This window comes from Miniopterus natalensis, chromosome 8 (assembly GCF_054644295.1).
Source record: "Miniopterus natalensis isolate mMinNat1 chromosome 8, mMinNat1.hap1, whole genome shotgun sequence".
Taxonomy (NCBI): Eukaryota; Metazoa; Chordata; class Mammalia; order Chiroptera; family Miniopteridae; genus Miniopterus; species Miniopterus natalensis.
The window spans coordinates 49,951,286-49,969,816 of NC_142088.1; the positions used below are offsets into that span (position 1 = coordinate 49,951,286).

At 41.6% G+C, this 18,531-nt stretch overlaps 1 protein-coding gene and 1 long non-coding RNA gene across 2 annotated transcripts in view; both read left to right on the plus strand.

Moving 5' to 3' along the window:
* The window catches only part of LOC107545442 (lymphocyte antigen 75), a 116,582-nt gene that overhangs the window by 86,997 nt on the left and 11,054 nt on the right, over positions 1 to 18,531 (plus strand). Inside the window, exon 35 of the mRNA XM_087819818.1 lies at positions 15,801 to 15,911. Within this exon, the coding sequence (XP_087675944.1) occupies positions 15,801 to 15,911 (111 nt within the window). The remainder of the gene's footprint in view (positions 1 to 15,800; positions 15,912 to 18,531) is intronic.
* Positions 3,096 to 5,688, plus strand: LOC148092620 (uncharacterized). The gene is made up of 2 exons (XR_015714924.1): positions 3,096 to 3,163; positions 3,607 to 5,688. It is a non-coding gene; the product is annotated as an uncharacterized LOC148092620 (long non-coding RNA).

Below are 18,531 nucleotides of genomic sequence, written 5' to 3' on the forward strand. Positions count from 1 at the left end.
TGCCATTTGATTGATGGTTAAAATTGATGACCCAATATTGATACAGTATTAACGAAAATCCACAGATTACATTAGGGTTCATCTTTGTGTTGCACAGCCAATGGGTTTTGACAAATGCGTAATGATATGCATCAACCATCACAGTATCATACAGAATAGTGTTCCTGCCCTAGACATCCTCTGTGTCCACCTTTCCTGTCCTGCTCTCCCATCCTCAACCCCACCAACCCCTGACAACCACTGATCTTTTTACTGTTGCCATAGTTTGGCCTTGTTCCAAAATATCATATAGTTGGAATCATACAGTATGTAGCCTTTTAAGAGTGGCCTCTTTCACTCAGCAATACATATTTAAGGTTCCTCCATGTCTTTTCATGACCTAGTAGCTCATTCCTTTTAAGCACTGAACAGTTACGTTGTATGGATGTACCACAGTTTCTTTATTCATTCACTTACTGAAGGGCCTCTTGGTTGCTTTCTAGTTTGGCAATTATGAATAAAGCTGCTATAAATTTCTTTGTGTAGGCTTTTGTGTATATGTAAGTTTTCAACCTGTTTATGTAAATACTAAGGAGCACAATTGCTGGATCCACGGTAAGAGTATATTTAGTTTTGTAAGAAGCTGCAAAACTGTCTTCCAAAGCTGCTGTACCACTTTGCATTCCCACCAGCAAAGAATGGGAGCTCCTCTCGCTCCACATCTTCACGCCATTTCGTGTTGTCAGAGTTCCAGATTTTGGTCATTGTAAGAGGTGTGTAGCGGTATCTCATTTTTGTTTTAATTCACAATTCTCTGGTGATATAGGATGTTGAGTGTCTTTTCAGATGCTTATTTATGTCTGTACATCTTCTTCTGTGAGGTGACTGTTCATATCATTTGTACATTTTTAATCAAGTTGTACTTTTATTGTTGAGTTCAGACTCAATTTTAGAGGACTCTTTTGCTAATGACATGAGGCTCCATCAGTGTGGCCTCGGCTTGTGCATTGTGCTGTCTAGTTCCAGAGTCCCTCACCATTCAAGTTATAGTTGAGTGGTTTATACAGACATCATAGCAAGCATAGTTTTATTGTTGTTGGTGGTGGTGGTGGTTTGTTTTGACTTAAACAACAGAAAGTTATTGTCCTGTGGTTCTGGAAGCTAGAAGTTCAAGATAAGGTGTCCGCAGGGTTGGTTTCTTCCAAGGACTGTGCAAACCAAGTTTAAAGAACTTTAATCCAGACTCTGGTGGCACAGAAAAGTTATCTGAGGGACATAGTCCACTGGGAGGAGCCTTTGAAAGGTTTCGGGCCATTAGATCCTAAAGAGAAACTTGGCAGACACCACCTAAACCAAGTGATCAAAGTTAACAGCAGTGATGTGAGACATTAACATCCAGTCCCTCCTGGGCCGGGCACTTCGATGGTACCCTTACCCAAAAGAAAACAACCTGAATCCCATCCTTCCAATCTCCCTCGAGAGGGAACATCAGGCAAACCAGACCTGACAGATATTCTACAAAACATCTGGCCAGTACTCTGCATACTTGTGGACATTGTGACACACAAAGAATAAAGAGGAGGACTCTCAGTCACTGAGCAGCTCGGACTCTTCTCGTTCAAACCTTGCTCAGCTTCCTCTCCAACCATGTCTGACAAACCCGATGTGGCTGAGATTAAGAAATTCGATACAGAAACACTATAGAGTTTTCTCAAAAAATTTAAAAATGGAACTGCCATTTGTCCCAGTGATCCCACTTCTAGGAATATATCCTAAGAAACCCAAAACACCAACCAGAAAGAACTTATGCACCCCTGTGTTCATAGCAGCGCAATTTACAATAGCTAAGATCTGGAAACAGCCCAAGTGCCCATCAGTAGCTGAGTGGATAAAAAAGCCGTGGGACATTTACACCATGGAATACTACGCAGCTGTAAAAAGGAGGGATCTCTTATCCTTTGGGACAGCAAGGACTTACCTGGAGAGTAGTATGCTAAGTGAAATAAGCCAGGCAGAGAAAGACAAGTACCACATGATCTCACTCATATGTGGAATCTAATGAACGAAATAAACTGATGAACAAGATGGATCCAGAGACATAGAAGCATGGAGCAGTCGGATGAATTTCAGAGGGAAGGGGGTGGGGAATGGGGTGGGGGGAGAGTAATCAAGAACTTGGATGCATATATACATGACCTATGGACACAGACAATAGTGTGGAGAACGCCTGGGGAGGGGCGGGGTGGATGCGGGTGGAGGGGATCCATGGGGGGGGAGAGGACATCTGTAATACTTTCAACAATAATAAATAAATAAAATAAAGAAGACAGAAACAAGAGAAAAATCCACTGCCTTCCAAAGAAAGGACTGCGCAGGAGAAGCAAGCGGGTGAGTGGTGGTGAGGCACCGCCGATGTGCGCCGCGGCAGCCAGGAGCGTTGCCTTCTGGCCTCCCTTCTTTCGGCCGTTTCAGTGTGTAAGGCGCAAAGCGGCTGTGCGCCTTTTCCCGTCCGGGAGCTGAAGGAAGGGCCGCCCGGCCCCGCCTGGCTGCTGGCGGGGAGGCAGGGGCTGGCTTGCCGGTGGTGCCGGGAAGGGAAGGAGCTGGTGGGACGGCAGCGAGATCGAGAGTAAACTGAGCTGGTCCAAGGTGTCCTCAGGCTGCAAAATGCAGCTTAATCAGAGTGCCATTTTTAAAAATGATTTTAAGTATTGGAAAGCACAATGTTTTAAGTATGCAAATGAAATGTTTTGACCCCGGGGGGGGGGGGTAACAGAGGAACTGTTCCACATTAAAGGAGACCAAGGGAGCGTGACATTTCAGTGCCGTGTATGATCCTGGACTGGATTTGAGAACAGAAGAACATTAGAGGGACGACTGGCGAAATTCGGCCAGCGCTCCTTCCTGGCTTGGAGCGCGGCACTGGAATTACAGGCGATGCTAATGCTTAGGGAAGTGGCTGCAGGGTGACGGAGATTTTTCGTACGACTTCTGCCACATTTTTGAGCTCGCGGCGGGTTGGGCGGCCCGCCCCCGCCTCCGGGGCGCGGGGTGGGAGGGGCCGGGCGGCGCAGCCCCGCGCAGTTCCCCCGCGCGCCGCCGGGCGCCGCACCCGCAGCCATGCCCGGGGCCGCGCTGCCCGCCGTCCTGCTGCCGCTGCTGGGCCTCGCCGCCGCCGCCGCCGCAGGTAAACTCACCCCCGCCGCGCCCCCTCCTCGGCCCGCGCGCCGCGGAGACTCTCCACCCTCTGCACCCCCCGTCCGCGGGCTGCACCCCGACTGGGCCGCCCTCCCTCCGCGCGCGCCCACCCCGCCCGCGCGCCCACGTGGGGCCCTGCCGTCGGGTCGTCCCCCATCCCCTCCGGGCTCGGTGGGTTCCCGGAGAGCGCGCGGGGCAAGGGGGCCGCCGAGCTTCCCAGAGACCCTCTCCCCAGCATGAGGTCCGAGCCTCCACGCAGACCCCACCCAGAGGTAGGGGGCCCCCAGGGGGCTCATTGACCGGGGAGCAGAGGGACGCTGAGCGCCCCTCGGGCTGCCCGGAGCTGCGGGGGCTGTGCGGAGACCGCCCCGGCGCGGCGCCGGCGCAGGGTGGGGGAAGCTGGCCCACTTTTGCTCCGCGTTGTTTGTCCAGTTGGTTCGCGTTCAAGTTGCTGAAATAGGAAGACTGTTCCGCCAAATAGCCTTTGGATCGAAGTGGGACGTGAACAGGCTAAGCTTGGATTTTACTTAAATCATGTGATTTAAAAATCTTTAGTCTGGTCTGCTGTGGTGCAAGGGACATCTGAAAAATGACACACGATCCGTCAGTCGTTTCCCAAATGACCCCTGAGGAGAACAGACAATGCTGTTGAAGATGTGGGTTTTTTTTAAAAAACACACAAAAAACAAAATTTCCTGTACGAGCATGTCAAAAATGCGGATGGGCTGAACTCTGGGGAAAGACTACCATCCCAAAGCACTATTGAATGAACAATTCCAGGAATTAAAGAGCAAAATAAACAAGAGCTAAGTGAATACTTGTGTTGGTTTGGATAAAATGCTTATGCAAGAGTTTGATGTTTTTTCCTGCCCTGAATTTCATTGACATTTTGTAAGTTCTTGCTGGAAGCCTGCTGACAGGCAGGAATATTTTAAAGAACCCCGTGATGAAGGCAGCTCAGCAGAGTCAGCAGCTCAGAACCTGCTTGCAAACCCAAACTCCTTGCCTGAAACTTTCGCCCACCGGCATTTATGACCAGTTATGTCATCTGATGCCCGTGGAGGAGCAGAAGCAAGACGTGCCAGTCTTCATACTGCTCAGACCGAGCACATTAGTTTTGTCTAAGACAAGGCTGGAGTGGAGATTGTGGAAGACGCGACTGCTTTGCCCTCTGTGCATGCCCTCGTTGCGTTTGCCAGGGACATCTAAATGCCCCTTTAACCCATCCTCTGGGTGGCCGGGCCTTCATTCTTCAGGCTAGTCAAAAAATACTTTTCTTGTCAAAGTTTTAAAAAAATCAACTTCTAGATTTGGATATCTCTTTGAGAAAAGCTGTTTTGATCAGCAATAGAGGACAAGATATTTTAAGAAAGTTTTCTTTTTTATAAGCCCAATATGGTTAAATAGGCTTTTCTTTGCTTTTCTTTTTTAATTTTTATTGAATTTATTGGGGTGACATTGGTTCATAAAATTATATAGATTTCAAGTGTACAGTTCTATAATACACCATCTGTATATTGTATTGTGTGTTCACCACCCAAAATCAATAAATAGGCTTTTCAAGAGCTTAAGAAAAAGTTCTTGTTGAATAAATTAATGCTATTAATTAATCCGCTTCCCTCAGTCAGGAGGCTTTAACGATTTAGAAAGAGCATGAGCTTTGGAGTTAGGTACAAACTGTGTGGCCTTGATCAAGTTACCCAGCTCACTTCACTTTAGTAAAATGGAGATAATGCCCACAGGGCTAACTGAGCATTAAGTGAAAACCCTCTGTCTAGTACCCGGTACAGGCATGGAAAATCTTGGTTTCCTTCCTTTGTTCTCTTCATACAAAATGAAGGGTAATTGCAACTAGAAAACATCATGAGTGCCACTTTATGTGGATGTGTGTTGGATATTTGTGGTTCTGAAACACATTCACATGTTGATGATACAGGGCTAACGCCTATATATGTTTTTCATCATAATACTTCACAAACCTCCCATCCAGACAAGATCAGGAATCATATTCGGCTTAGAACTAAGTCAAGAATGAGCTTTTCAGGGCTTTCACAGATTTAGGTGAATGGCAAGATCTTAACAGAAAAGTTCCTGTGGCATTGTTGCGTAAAGTATGAATTTAATGTGAAAATGGAAATCATTGTTATTGTTCTGGTATTTTTGGAGTTTATTATATGATCTTATGTTCTCAGTTATTGGTTATAATTTTGAAAATGACAATGAACAGAACATTCGTTAAATTCCTGAGTAAGATTCTATGGTATCCCTTTAAAGAAGTTCTGTAATGGTGCTTTCTGCACATAGTAGGTAGTCAGTATATGTTTACTGCGTCAGTGATTTCCCTCGGGTGGCGTAAGATGAGTGAATATAAGCATGTTCAGAGTAAACCCTCATTCTGTTCTTACCACATGGGTCAGAATCTAGGTCACTAAGTTTCTTTTGTTGTTGTTAATTATTTGTGGAAGCAGTCCTCTTTGTATTTCTTAATTATTTAAAATTAAATTCATTGAGGTAGCATTGGTTAATAACATTATATAAATTTCAGGTGTATAACATCGTAATTTGATGTCTGTACACTCTATTGCGTGCTCACCACCTAAAGTCTAGTTTCCTTCCATTACCAGATATTTGCCCTCATTTACCCAATTTGCCTTCCCCCCATCCCTTACCCTTCTGGTAATCACCATTCTGTGGTCTGTGTCTGTGAATCTGTTCTTTTGTTGTTGTTAGTTTGGTTTTGGTTTTGGGGGTTTTTGCTGTTACTTTTTTGTTTTATGTTCCACGTATGAGGGAAATCATATGGTGCTTTTCCTTCACCGTCGGACTTGGTTCACTTAGCATGATACCCTCAAGATCCATCCGTGTTGTCGCAAATGGCAGTATTTCATCTTTTTTATGGCTGAGTAGTATTCCATTGTACATTTATACCACATCTTCTTGGTTCATTCATCTATCAGTGGACACTTAGGTTGTTTCCACATCTTGGTTATTGTAAATAATGCTGCAAAGAACTCATACAGCTCGATAACAACAAAAACAATTAGATTAAAAAGTGGGGAGAAGATCTGAAGAGACATTTTTCCAGACATATAGATGGCTCACAGGCCTATGAAAAGAGGTTCAGCATCACTAGTTAATAGGGAGATGCAAATCAAAACCACAAATCAAAAGCTATTCTTACCTGTTTGGTGGTTATCAAAAAGACAAAAATAACACCTGTTGTGTAGATGTGGAGAAAAGGGAACCCTGTTGCACTGCTGGTGGGGATGGAAACTGGTGCAGCCACTATGGAAAAGAGTATGGAGTTTCCTTTAAAAATTAAGAATAGAACTACCATACGGTCCAGCAACTTCTCTTCTGGGTATTTATGAAACACCCAAAATATGAAAACACTGGTTTGTAAAGATGTAGGTTACTAATTTTGGATTGCCATGGTGCGCAAGCCCTAGGTGAGGCACCCTTGCCTCCTGATGTGACCTCTTCCCATCCTTCCTGCCGTTGTGTATCCACACTGACTCCTGGGGCTCGGGGCACCTGCTGGTTCTTCCACCCAACCACCCTCCCCTTTCCCAGTCTTTGGCGTGTCGGCCCTCACCCACATCATTCCGATCTCTCTTCATATGTCACCTCCTCAGGTCTTCCCTGAACACCCCACATTCTCTGTCACATCCCCACGCTCATTTTCTTCAAAACACTTACCTGAACGCATCTTTATTCATTTTTCTTGCTTGTCACTCCCCTTACCAGGAGGAGGCACCATAATAGCAGAGACTGGACTACCTTGTGGAGTTTTGTTTTTTGTTTTGTTTTGTTTTGATTTGTGTCTCTGTACTTTATTCCACTTTATAATAAAAGAACAAAATGTTTTTAGATAAATGATTTTAAAAGTAGGGGGGATGATGGGATTGTAATTTCTTTCAAATTATTTTACTCTGCTATGAACTCATCGTTGAATTCAAAGCATTAAATCATCTTAATCTATTTTTTTAAAATATATCTTTATTGATTTCAGAGTAAGGAAGGGAGAGGAAGAGAGAAAGAGAGAAACATCGATGATGAGAGAGGCATTGATGGGCTGCCTCCTGCACGCCCCCACTGGGGATGGAGCCCGCAACCCAGGTGTGTGCCCTGACCAGGGATCGAACGACGATCTCCTGGATCCTGGGTTGATGCTCAACTGCTGAGCCACACCAGCCTAGCTCATCTTAATCTATTGATGTGACTTTTTCTGACCCTGTGGATGGCACAGTTATGTTTCATAGGAAATTATTTCACTATAGTTTTTATAAATTTTTAAATGTTAATAAATGTTTATTTTTCTTCCAATGGAAAAGTGAAATTGCAATTAGGTATTATTTCAGGATTTCTTTCATTCTTGAGAAGCTTTTAAAAAATGTGCTCATGTTTATAACATATTTTACAAGTGTTATTGACAATTTTTATAATACATATCAAGTATTTCATTCCTTTTGTGGGTCATTTTAAATTTCAAGGGTAAACCTTGCGACTGACTCTCTAAGAAAATGGACCAGTGATGCCCTATGAAACAGGTGCAGAGTAACACTGACTGATACCCCCATTCTATGAATAAATACCATGACAGCTCTTCTGAGAAGGCTCATGAGGGCCCACGATGGATGTGGACATCTTGGAAGCTGGGTAGGGAGGGTGATGTGGAGAGGAGATGGAGTGTCAGAGCAGCTAGATTTCCTCGAGATTCAAGGAGCCCTTGCGTCCCAGCACTCTGGGCTCTGGATTAGTCAGGGACTTGGAACAGCCACTCCCTCGTCCGTACATAATAAATGTGATAATTGGCTCCTGTTCTTCCTCTGGCACCGCCACAGTTGCTCTTGTTGGAAGGTAAGTGGCTGCAGCTCATATCTTAACGGGACAGGCACAAAGGTCTTATTATTGACAAAGGAAAAAAGTTACAATCTTTGTCTCTCCTTTGTTAACATTCAGAACAAGTATGTCCCAGGGATCACTTCCTCTTATTCTGTGTGGTTGTTTAAAAAAAGAAATAATAAGAGAACAGAGAGTCCTATGACACTGGCCAGTAATGCAAAATACTTCTGTGGAGATGCCATTTTATTCTTTCAGTACAAGGTAATTTTAGGCAGAGGAACTATATGGAAACCTTTGGAGTTATGTTAAGTACAGGCTTTTAAAATTTCCATCAGGCTCCTAAATTTCTGTACTAATTAAATCAATAGAATTATAAAATCCACAAAGACTTTTTTAGGTGCATTATGATGGTGATGATGTTTGTTTTTTGGTTAATCCTCACTCAAGGATATTTATTTTCCATTGATTTTTAGAGAAAGTGGAAGGAAGGGGGATAGAGAGAGAGAGAAACATAAATGTGAGATACAATTGTTTGCCTCACATACACATCCCAAGGAGCCAGGGATCCAACCTGCAGCCAAGGTATGTGCCCTTGACCGGGAATCGAACCCACGACCCTTCAGTTCACCGATGCTGAGCCAAACCTGCCTGGGCTAAGTGTATTATTAACAGCAATCTATCTTTTAGGAGTGCTGCAAAGAAGTAAGAGTAACAGAAAGCACTTTGCAGAGAGCTTTGTGGACAGGGTATTTTTTTTCTTTAGCAAAGTACTATATATTTGTTGAAATATATTTTATAGAAAATATTTACAGAACCTGTAATTGAAAACTTATGGCCATATTTTGGGGAGGCAGGATTATAGCAAGGATAGTGAGCACTGAAAAGTCTTCGTTTAGCCTTCCTCTCACGAAGTGTACGAACCTCACGGCTTTCCTCTCTGGAGGCATCCAGCCTCTACTCGAACATTGTTCTCCACGTAAAACTGCATCTCTCGAGTAGCGCCTAAGGCCTGCTCCCGGCAGACGCTCGGACCCGCGGCAGGCCGAGGGGCTCAGGGCTGAACCAGCTGACTGGCGTGCCCGCGAAGGCTGAAATGAGCCCAAGGAGAGGGAAGTGGAAAGGTATGAGGAAGTGAATCAACAGTTTTTATATCTTTCTGCCTTTAGCTTTTTCTCCTTTTTTTGGCCTTATCATGTATTGCTTATTTAATTGTTCAGCAATGATCTTTGATTCACTATAATTACCATTATCGTCATTGTCATCATATCCACTCCCGTCTCAGAGGGAACCTTTGCTGTTCCCTCTCTCTGACCTAGGTGTCCACATGGCTTTTTTCCTTCAGCTCACTCAGGTCATTTTTTCTGTGTCATCTTTATTATGAGACCTTTCTTAGCCACCTAGGACTGTAACCCTAACCCTCTCCCACACTAAGGATCTTGCTTCTCTGTTTTAACTTTTCTCCTTAGTGTTTATCAGTGTCTGTGGTTGCTCGCCTCCAAGATGCCCAAGTGATTCTCACCTCCTAGTATTCAGACTCGACGTAGCTCACCCCCACGCTGATAAGGGCTGACCTGTATGACCAACAGGATGTTGTGGAAATAACGGAGCGTGAGTCCCAAAGCTGGATCATAAGACATTGCACTTTTACCTTGTTCTATTCGAATCACTTGACCCTTGGGCAGCCCAGTGGAGAAGTCATGTGGTGAGGAGCTGAGGCTTCCTGCCCACAGCCAGCACCAGCTCACCATCGGCATGAGTGAGCCTTCTTGGAGGCTGATCCTCCAGCCCCAGCTCCCTTTTCAGGTGGCTGTGGCCCTGGCCAACATGTGGACTGCAACTTAACGAGACACCCTAAGCCAGAACCACCCAGCTAAGCAGCTGCTTCCGAATTCCTGACTCAGAGAAACTGTGTGAAATAATAAAGGTTTTTTGTTGATTTAAGCAGCTAATTTGCTACCTAGCAATAGATTGCTAATATACTATTTAAATATAAAAAACCTCCTCCTGCCTGGGTAGCTCTGTTGGTTAGAGCGTCATCCTGATATATGCCAAGTTTGCAGGTTCAATCCCCTGTCAGGGCAGATACAAGAATCAACCAATGAATGCATAAAAGTGGAACAACAAATCAGTGTCTCTGTCTCCCCCTCACCCCTTCCTCTATCTCAAATCAATAAAATAAATTTTTTATAAGTTTAATTTCTGTTTTAAAAATGGGAAAAAAAACCACTTTCTAACATATTATTTTGCTTACTTACTCTTTGTGTATCTGCCTCAACTAGAATATGAGTTCCAGGAGAGCAGGAATTTTCTCCTTTTTGTTCACTGTGGAATCCGTAGCCCCTACAGCAATTTTTTCACAACACCCCTGAGATAGGTACTGCTAGCATCCCCATTTTACAAATAAGGAACTTAGGGAACAGGAAGTTTACATTACATAGCCAAGATCATGTAGTCAGAACCAGACTTTTCTCCACAGCCTAATATGCTTAGTCAGAGCCCTGCACTGTCCACTTCTCTGCATGCTATCTCGGGTTACATACAAGACACTGTGATAGTTATTATTGGGGGAAAAGTTAAATTTAAGAGATGGTCTCTTGTCATGCAGTTAACAGTCCAATTGGGAAAATAGGATAAATATCAGATAACAGGTATACAGAGCAGGATTTGATCAGTGCTGTTTGAGTGTGTGTAGGTCACCAAAAGGTAACATAACCCCTTTTAAAAAAATATGTTTTTAATTAATTTTAGAGATAGAGGAAGAGAGAGAGAGAAGCATTGATTTGTTGTTCCACTTATTTATGCACTCATTGGTTGATTCCAGTATGTGCCCTGACTGTCAAACCCACAACCTTGGCACATTGGGATGATGCTCTAACCAAGTGAGCTACCCGGCCAGGGCACATAAACTCTTTTTCAAGAAGAAGGGCTACCTATGGTTCTTAGGCATAGGTTCTCATGGTTTGTGTCATATGCTCACCACCCTAACCACAACTAACCGAAATAGGGAGAATTTCCTAAATCCAAAGCTGACTGCTCTCGGCTGGGCAGGAGCCCAAAGCAGGGACCTGGTATGAGAACCCTAAGAGGCCCATTTGACTGCTGGGACAGAAGCTTCAGCTTTATCATTACCCTGTGTGTCTTCACAATTGATCTCTGTCATGAGGGGTAACCTGAGCAGGTCTGTAAACCTTGTAACAGAGAGGGCCTCTCACACATAGTCTAGTGCAAAGTCCTGTGGAAGTTCCGAGGAGTCAGAGGCTACAGGAAGGGGAGGGTTGGGCACTTCATGAAGAATTGACACATGAGCTGCCACTGAAATAGGACTATACTTTAATCAGTACATGCTTTACATCAGAGCTCATTATAATTTACAAAGCATAAAACTACAAATGTACAAAAGTAATTTGTAAAATTTATCTCACTTGGTGTCAAATATTTTTTGTGCACTTAATAGTCATGCTTTATTCCATTTAAACGGTATTTTTAAATTTATTTATTTTTAAAATATTTTATTTCTTTTGACATTTTAAAATATTCTTATTTATTACCAATAGAAATACTACGTGTAGCTTTGACTAGAAGTAGTGCAAGAGAGCATTTCTCAGTCCATGGTTCAGGAACTTCCAGTGATTTATAAAGGCGTTTCAATGTCATTAAATGTTTCCATTTCAGTGTGTGTTTTTTTGTGGGTTTTTGTTTTTTTTTTAATTCCATAAGGCTAAAGAAAATATAACAAAAGGAACCAGGGAGAAATAGAAGAAGAATAAAAATCAAAGTTTGCAATTCAGAATATCTGCCCTGTGACTTTTGACTTGAGTTTCATTCTGGAAATGACCGTTTTCTCTATTACGTTTTCATACAGAAAACATTACCTGGTGGGAGAAGGGGGAGGAGGGAGAGACCTGCCTAATTTACTCAGTCAACAAGTATTTGATTCCTTACTAGGTGCTTGTCATTGTGCTGGATTTTTTTTTTACTTTTTACTTTTTTTACATGGCAAACTCATTTATCCTGAGAGTTGCAGCTCCAATATTGCCTCCTTTCTGAACTGTCCTTTACTCTGTCGGTTATTTGTTCTTTCTTCAATAGTTTTATAGCATTTTGCCTATCATACATTTGTAATAATATATGTCATGTCTACACGTCTGACTCTCCCCGTCAGACTGAACACTAAGTGTGGGACTTATTCCTCCTTGTAGCCCTTTCTGACCCCTTAGCTCTACCCATTCCAGCTGGCGCAGAGGAGTTCCTCAGCAAATGCTAGTTGGGTGGGTGCTGGCTAGATGGACAGTTACCGACAGCTTCTTCAGAAGTATGAAACTGGGAACTCTGCTCCCGACTGTGAAGGAGTGGGAGGCCAGTGCTGCCACTAAGGACAACTAGAAACCTAGATAAAATCCCATAAGAATTGTATTTGCAGCTCTAAGGCTGTTTGTTGAGGTGAGCCCACTACTGTGTGTTACTTTTCTCTGCGGGAGAATTGCCAACATTTAAAGCAGCTAAAAGTAGAGCAGAGTTTTGGGCAGCCTCATGGTGTCTAAGGGGACAAAATTTTGAGTTTTAACTTGCCAAAGACCCAGGCTTTCAGCTGAAACCCATGGATACTGGGCCTCCAACTAGAAACTACCCAAATATTCATCAACAGAAGAATGAATAAGTTCATACAATACTGTATAGCAATGGGAAAGAACCACCTAGGACAACACCCTACAACACGAATGAATCTCTTAAAAGTAATGTTTATCATAGAAGCCAGACACAAAAAAGTACATACTGCATGCTTTATTAATGTTCTATTTCTTTATCTCGGTGATATATTATATGGGTATGTCCAGTTTATGAAAATTCACCAAGCTGTATATTTATGACTTATACACTGTATGGTGTATTTCAATAAAAGTTTACTTTTTAAAAAGTATATCAATAAGAGTATTAGAATTGGCAGCATGTTCAATCCATTTATATTATAGGATATAAGAAACTTATGCTTCTAGAAATAAAAGATGAATACCCTGGAAAGAGAGTGTATGAGTTGCTGAAAAGATGATAAATTTAAGCTATTTAAGGATGAAGAAGAGAGAATTCATTCATTCTGTAAAATATTTTAAATTCTTATGATAGTCCAAGAGCTTTATGAGGTGTTGGTGATCCAAAGTTTAATAAGTCCCTATTGTCAGAAGGGTCACTGTCTAGTGGGAAAGGGTAACATTCTTTTTCATTTTATTTTATTATTTTTAAATTGACTTTTAGAGAGAGGAAGGAGCGAGAGAGAGAGAGGAACATCTACGTGAGAGAGAAACATCGGTAAGTTCCCTCCCGTACGAGCCCTGATGGAATCAAACCCGCCACCTTTCGGTGCACAGGACAGTGCTCCCACTGAGCCCCACCAGCCAGGGTGGAAGGGTACCATTCTTAGACATAACAATGAAAGCTCTGTTTTGAGCACCTTCCTTGAATTAGGCACCATGCTGTGCAGTTTTGTAGCTTCCTACCTAAAGTTGACAACAGCAATCCAATGAGGTGTTGTTTTTTTCCTTGAGGACACACAGGAAATAAGTTGGCCAAGGTCTCACCACCAAGATTAAAACCTTAATCTGTCCAACTTCAAAGCCCTGTACTTTACCCAGCCATTGGACAGTGTTTTAGAAGAGCAAAAACTGTGTGATGAGATTGTAGGTGGAAGTCAACATAAATTCCAGTGGTGATGTCTTGGAGAAGGTGGGGTACAGGGTTGGCCTGGGCCTCAAAGGATGAGCAGACAGAGAATAACGTTCGATGGTCTGGAAGTGGCTTTGGAGAAATAAGTTTTTGTTCTGAGGAAGGGCCAGACTTTTGAAGAAGGCAGCAGAGATGTGCAGCAGAAGTGAGACGGCTGAGTAGTGTTTCTCAGGAAGGGGCTAGCTGCTCCTCATACCACCTTTCAGCCGAGGGCCTTGTTTTCAAGCCGTCCCGGAACCCTCCTCCTGTAAAGGTGTCTGGTCTCTCCAGTTCCCGAATCTTTCTGGGCTTCCTTGCTTTCTCAATGTCGGGATCATAGTGCACACATAATTTTATAGCCAGAGTTTGGGGTGGTTGTTTTTTTTTACTTAATATTTTATTAAGAGCATTTTCCTAAAGGAAAGTGCTTGTTGCTAAAACATACCTAGTCAACTACCTTCAGCCCACCATCATGGGAAAGGTCTAGATTCCCACGAGTTCAAGCTAACGTGGTCATGTGTATAATGCAAGTATTTCTAAAACAGCAGGAAAGAAAGAACCTGTACATAGAATACACTGTGCCTTGGAACACCTGCCCTCATGCTAACGCACCTTGCGTGGTTTAACTACTAAGTGAAGCAAGCAGGAGGCAGCCAGGGAAAAACTCAGGTCTCGTACATCGGCATGATTTTAAGTAGCCCACTGTACTAAGTAGGCTATTTAGCCAGCTGCTATGACAGTGACCTGAATTAACAGTGGATTCAACCAAATATAAGTTTATTTTCTTTCTTGTTACCACCTGAGTGTGATGTGGTGGTTCCACCTTGGATCCTTCACCTTGTTGCTCTGTAATGCCTGGGCTGCCTCCACTGTTTATGGATTAGAGATGGCTAACTATTCTAGCGTGGGAAAGGGGAAATGTGGTCCAGGGAGCACACTTCTTCCTTTCAAAGATGTATTTTACACATTTCACTTCTGCTCACACCTCATCATCCAGAAGTTACTAGAAGACTGGGAAATAATCTAGCTTAGGGGTCATGTACTCTGTGCTATATGAGAAGCTGAGGTCTAGTACTGGGGACAACTCATGGTTCCTGCCGTATTTTGAGCTTAGTAAAATCAAAGTTATTGAATTTAGACTAGCATCGCTGAGTGTTAAGTTCTGATCGTTGTAGTGGGGCATTCTTCGACTTGTGTTAAAATTATAATACATACAGAACTTAAAACTATGTAAAATCTTAGTGGTTTTCCCTATATAGACCCGAAAGAATATGAGGATTAATGCCTTATACTCCTTTATTCACTGGAATTCAGTAAATTTCTCCTATCCTTTGTCCATTCTGGCCAGTGAAACCAAGCTCTTACAGGCCTACTTTTACTTCTAATGCTGATAAAGAAATTCTAGAACCAAGGCTTAACAATGTACACCTTTATAATGAACAACAACAGGAGAGACCAAGATAGAAACGAAGGAGATGCACTCTACTCACAGCAGTAGAGGAGAGACGGTTCTGTTTCCTAGAACCATTCTAAGAATCTGCTTTGATGAGGTGCTAAATTAAGAACATTCAGAAGAACATCAATCTCGTTTTCCGGTGCAATGTGAAAACTTGTCTGAACATTCATGACCTAGCAACTTGTTTTCTTCTCTGTTCTTGGAAGCATAATTTTAACAAAAAGATTTTGTACAACTAAGACTTTTGGAATTGTTACTGCGTGCTACAAAGATAACCTTAAGAAGAGCTTGTAATTCTGATTGTCTTCCTGGATAGTTTGTTGCCTTGGCAATAATACTATAATTTACTTCTGAATTCTTAAGCAACCCAAAGACTTAGAACTTTGCTCTGAGAATCATTTGCTCAGTTCACTTTTCCCACATGTGCAATGGAGAAAAATAAATTACTATCACATCACACTCTTATTATCGTCAATTTCTTATTTTAACAAAGACTGGAAGCCTTTTTGCTAAATTAACGAGAGCAATTGCCTTTTTTTCTGTGAAAACCTGATATCTATTATCCTTTAGGAATTCTTGAAATTGTTATTTTCAAGTTATTTGACTGTGTTTCTCTTTTTCCACATAGACTGTCCTTCATCCACCTGGATTCAGTTCCAAGACAGTTGTTACATTTTTCTTCAAGAAGCCATCAAAGTAGAAAGCATAGAGGATGTCAGGAATCAGTGCACTGACCATGGTAAGGAGTTTGTTCTTTTTTTGTTTCTTTCTTTCAGAAATCAGTAGTGTTCACTAATTTCTTTTAAAATAATGCTTTTGTTGTATCTCACTTTGACCTGGGTCTTTACAATAATTTTATTCAAAAATCCACAAGCCACAGGCGGTGGGATTGGGTGGAAGACAGTTGTTACACAATGCTGTCCCAGCAGAGTGACAGAACCTTAGCGATAGCAGTGTCTAGTTAACGTGCCTGCTCTGTGCCAGGCACTGTACTTAAGCACATCGTATATTTTAACTGGCTTCAGTTATTATAACAAACCTATTAAGTAGTTTATTATTAACTTCCTTTTATTAAGAAGAAATTTAGTTCAGTTATTTGTTCAAGGTCACACAGGTCATAATTGGCAGAGCCAGGATTCAAACCAGGGTCCATCTGACTTTAGGACCAGAGTTCTCAATCACTGTCATTCTGCCCTGAAAGTGCTGTTTCAGGCATGTGTGTGGCAGAAGTCAGGTGACATGGGCCATGAAGTAAGACTGTGGTAAAGAAGTGTACATTAAAGAAAAATGAGAATAAGGCTGTTTGCTAGACGATATGCTCAGTGTTCTCTGGGAAATACATTTGTATCTTCAACATTGTGAAATATTGCAAAAACAAGTTATTTTTAAAAAGGTGTGCTTGGATGCTCTTCAGATATTTGACTGTCTAGCCCAAAGTGCATCCTGTTGTTAAGCCTCTAGTTGTGATCGTCATCAACTCAAAATTAAGCTTTGATGGGAACTTCCAGTTGAGATGGTGCTGTAAGTAATGCGGTACTAGAATCCCCACGACCACATCAAAATTACAGCTGAACTACCGAACAACCATCATTCAAAACCCCCTCAAATCTGGCTGAACAGAAATTCTACTACTAGGGAATTAAAGAAGCAGCCATATCAAGATTGGTAGAAGGGGTGGAGACGCAGAGTGGGGCTGGTCGAACACCCACATGTGGTAGATAAAAATCAGGAGGCTTATCTTAACTGCAGAGGGCCCCCCTGAGAAGCGAAGGGATTTGGGGGGCTGGGTGAAAAAGGTGAAGGGATTAAGAAGTACAAATTGGTTGTTACAGAACAGTCATGGGGATGTAAAGTACAGCATAGGGAATAAAGTCAATATTCTAATAACTATGTATGGTGTCAGATGGGTACTAGATTTATTGAGATGATCACTTCGTAAGTTATACAATGTCTAATCACTGGGTTGTATACCTAAAACTGGTATTTTATGTTATCTGTAATTGAAAAATAATGATTTAAAAAAACTATGATGATGTGAATTAGCATCTTTTTCAACTGATATGTCTATGATGGTGAGATGAGAGTTAATGATTCTTTAAAGGTGCTTTTTATTATTGTTTGAGATACAAAGATCTGTTGATCATTTCATTAAATTTTGACTTAGGCACGTTCATCACTCCAGCATTTAGAAATGCACTTTACCTAAAAAATACAATTTCTGACAACCTACCAGTATAACATTTTGGAAGACTATCAAATTGTATTAGGGATACTTTAATTAAAATCATATATACAAAACAAGTGACTTGTTACCTTTTGGGCTGCAGAGAGCTATATTTAGAAATATTCCCTGTGCTTTGTTCTGATTTACTTGGTGTTACCTCTCTTTATTCTTGATACTATCATTCATTTAGGAAAATAATTGTGAGGGGCTAAAATTTTTCTTATTTTGCAACATTTACCCTAAATTTATATATCATCATTATAATCAAAAAATTTAACATTTTCAATCTTTCCTTTTTGTGATCTAGGAGCTATGTCACTAACCATAAAAAGAATTAAAGACCCAAATTACATCTCAGCAGGTAGTGTCATTGGTAATGCATTGTCAAAAAAAAATTTGCTTGTGCACGTGTATTCTTCAGGCTCTTACGCTGTCATGTGTTAAAGAAAATGAACGTGTGACTTATTTGCCTGACATAGTAATTTCAGTGTATACGACATTTAATTAGATTATGATGTTAAAAATCATTCCACTGGCTGCCGCAAGGTCAGAGAGAAGGAAGGAGAACTCCTCTCTGGACACTTACGCCTAGAGTGTAACGCAGTAAAATAAAGTCTCTCCCTTGAGGGTTTTTCTAGTCTGGCATCTTGTTCCCATTTCAGTATACAAGTAAGTACTAGGGAAAAACAGATTAAAAGTCTATATGACATTTAACAGGCAGGAGGTGACAGTAGAGCTGGAACTGGTAAGGAAACCACAGAGTTTAAAAAAATGGAGATACGACTCAGAGAATCTTGCTGAATCTTGACTTCGGGTTAATTAAAATATTACTTTAATGTTCAGTCTTATTTTTCTTTTCTCTTCAAAGTACTTTCTTAATTATACAACTAATGCACAATCACTGTAGAAAACTTAGAAAAACACATATGCAAATATTTTAAAAAGAACCCAAAATCACCCTAAGGAAATGTAATGACTATTAACATTTTAGTTAAGTATCCTTCTAGACTCCCTGCCCCCAAGTAAATATATTTTAATAAATGTTTGCTTTAAAATATATATATTTTTTATATATATTTTTTATATATATGTAAAGGGATATTAGGCAAACTGTTCTGTAATCTGCATTTTCTCT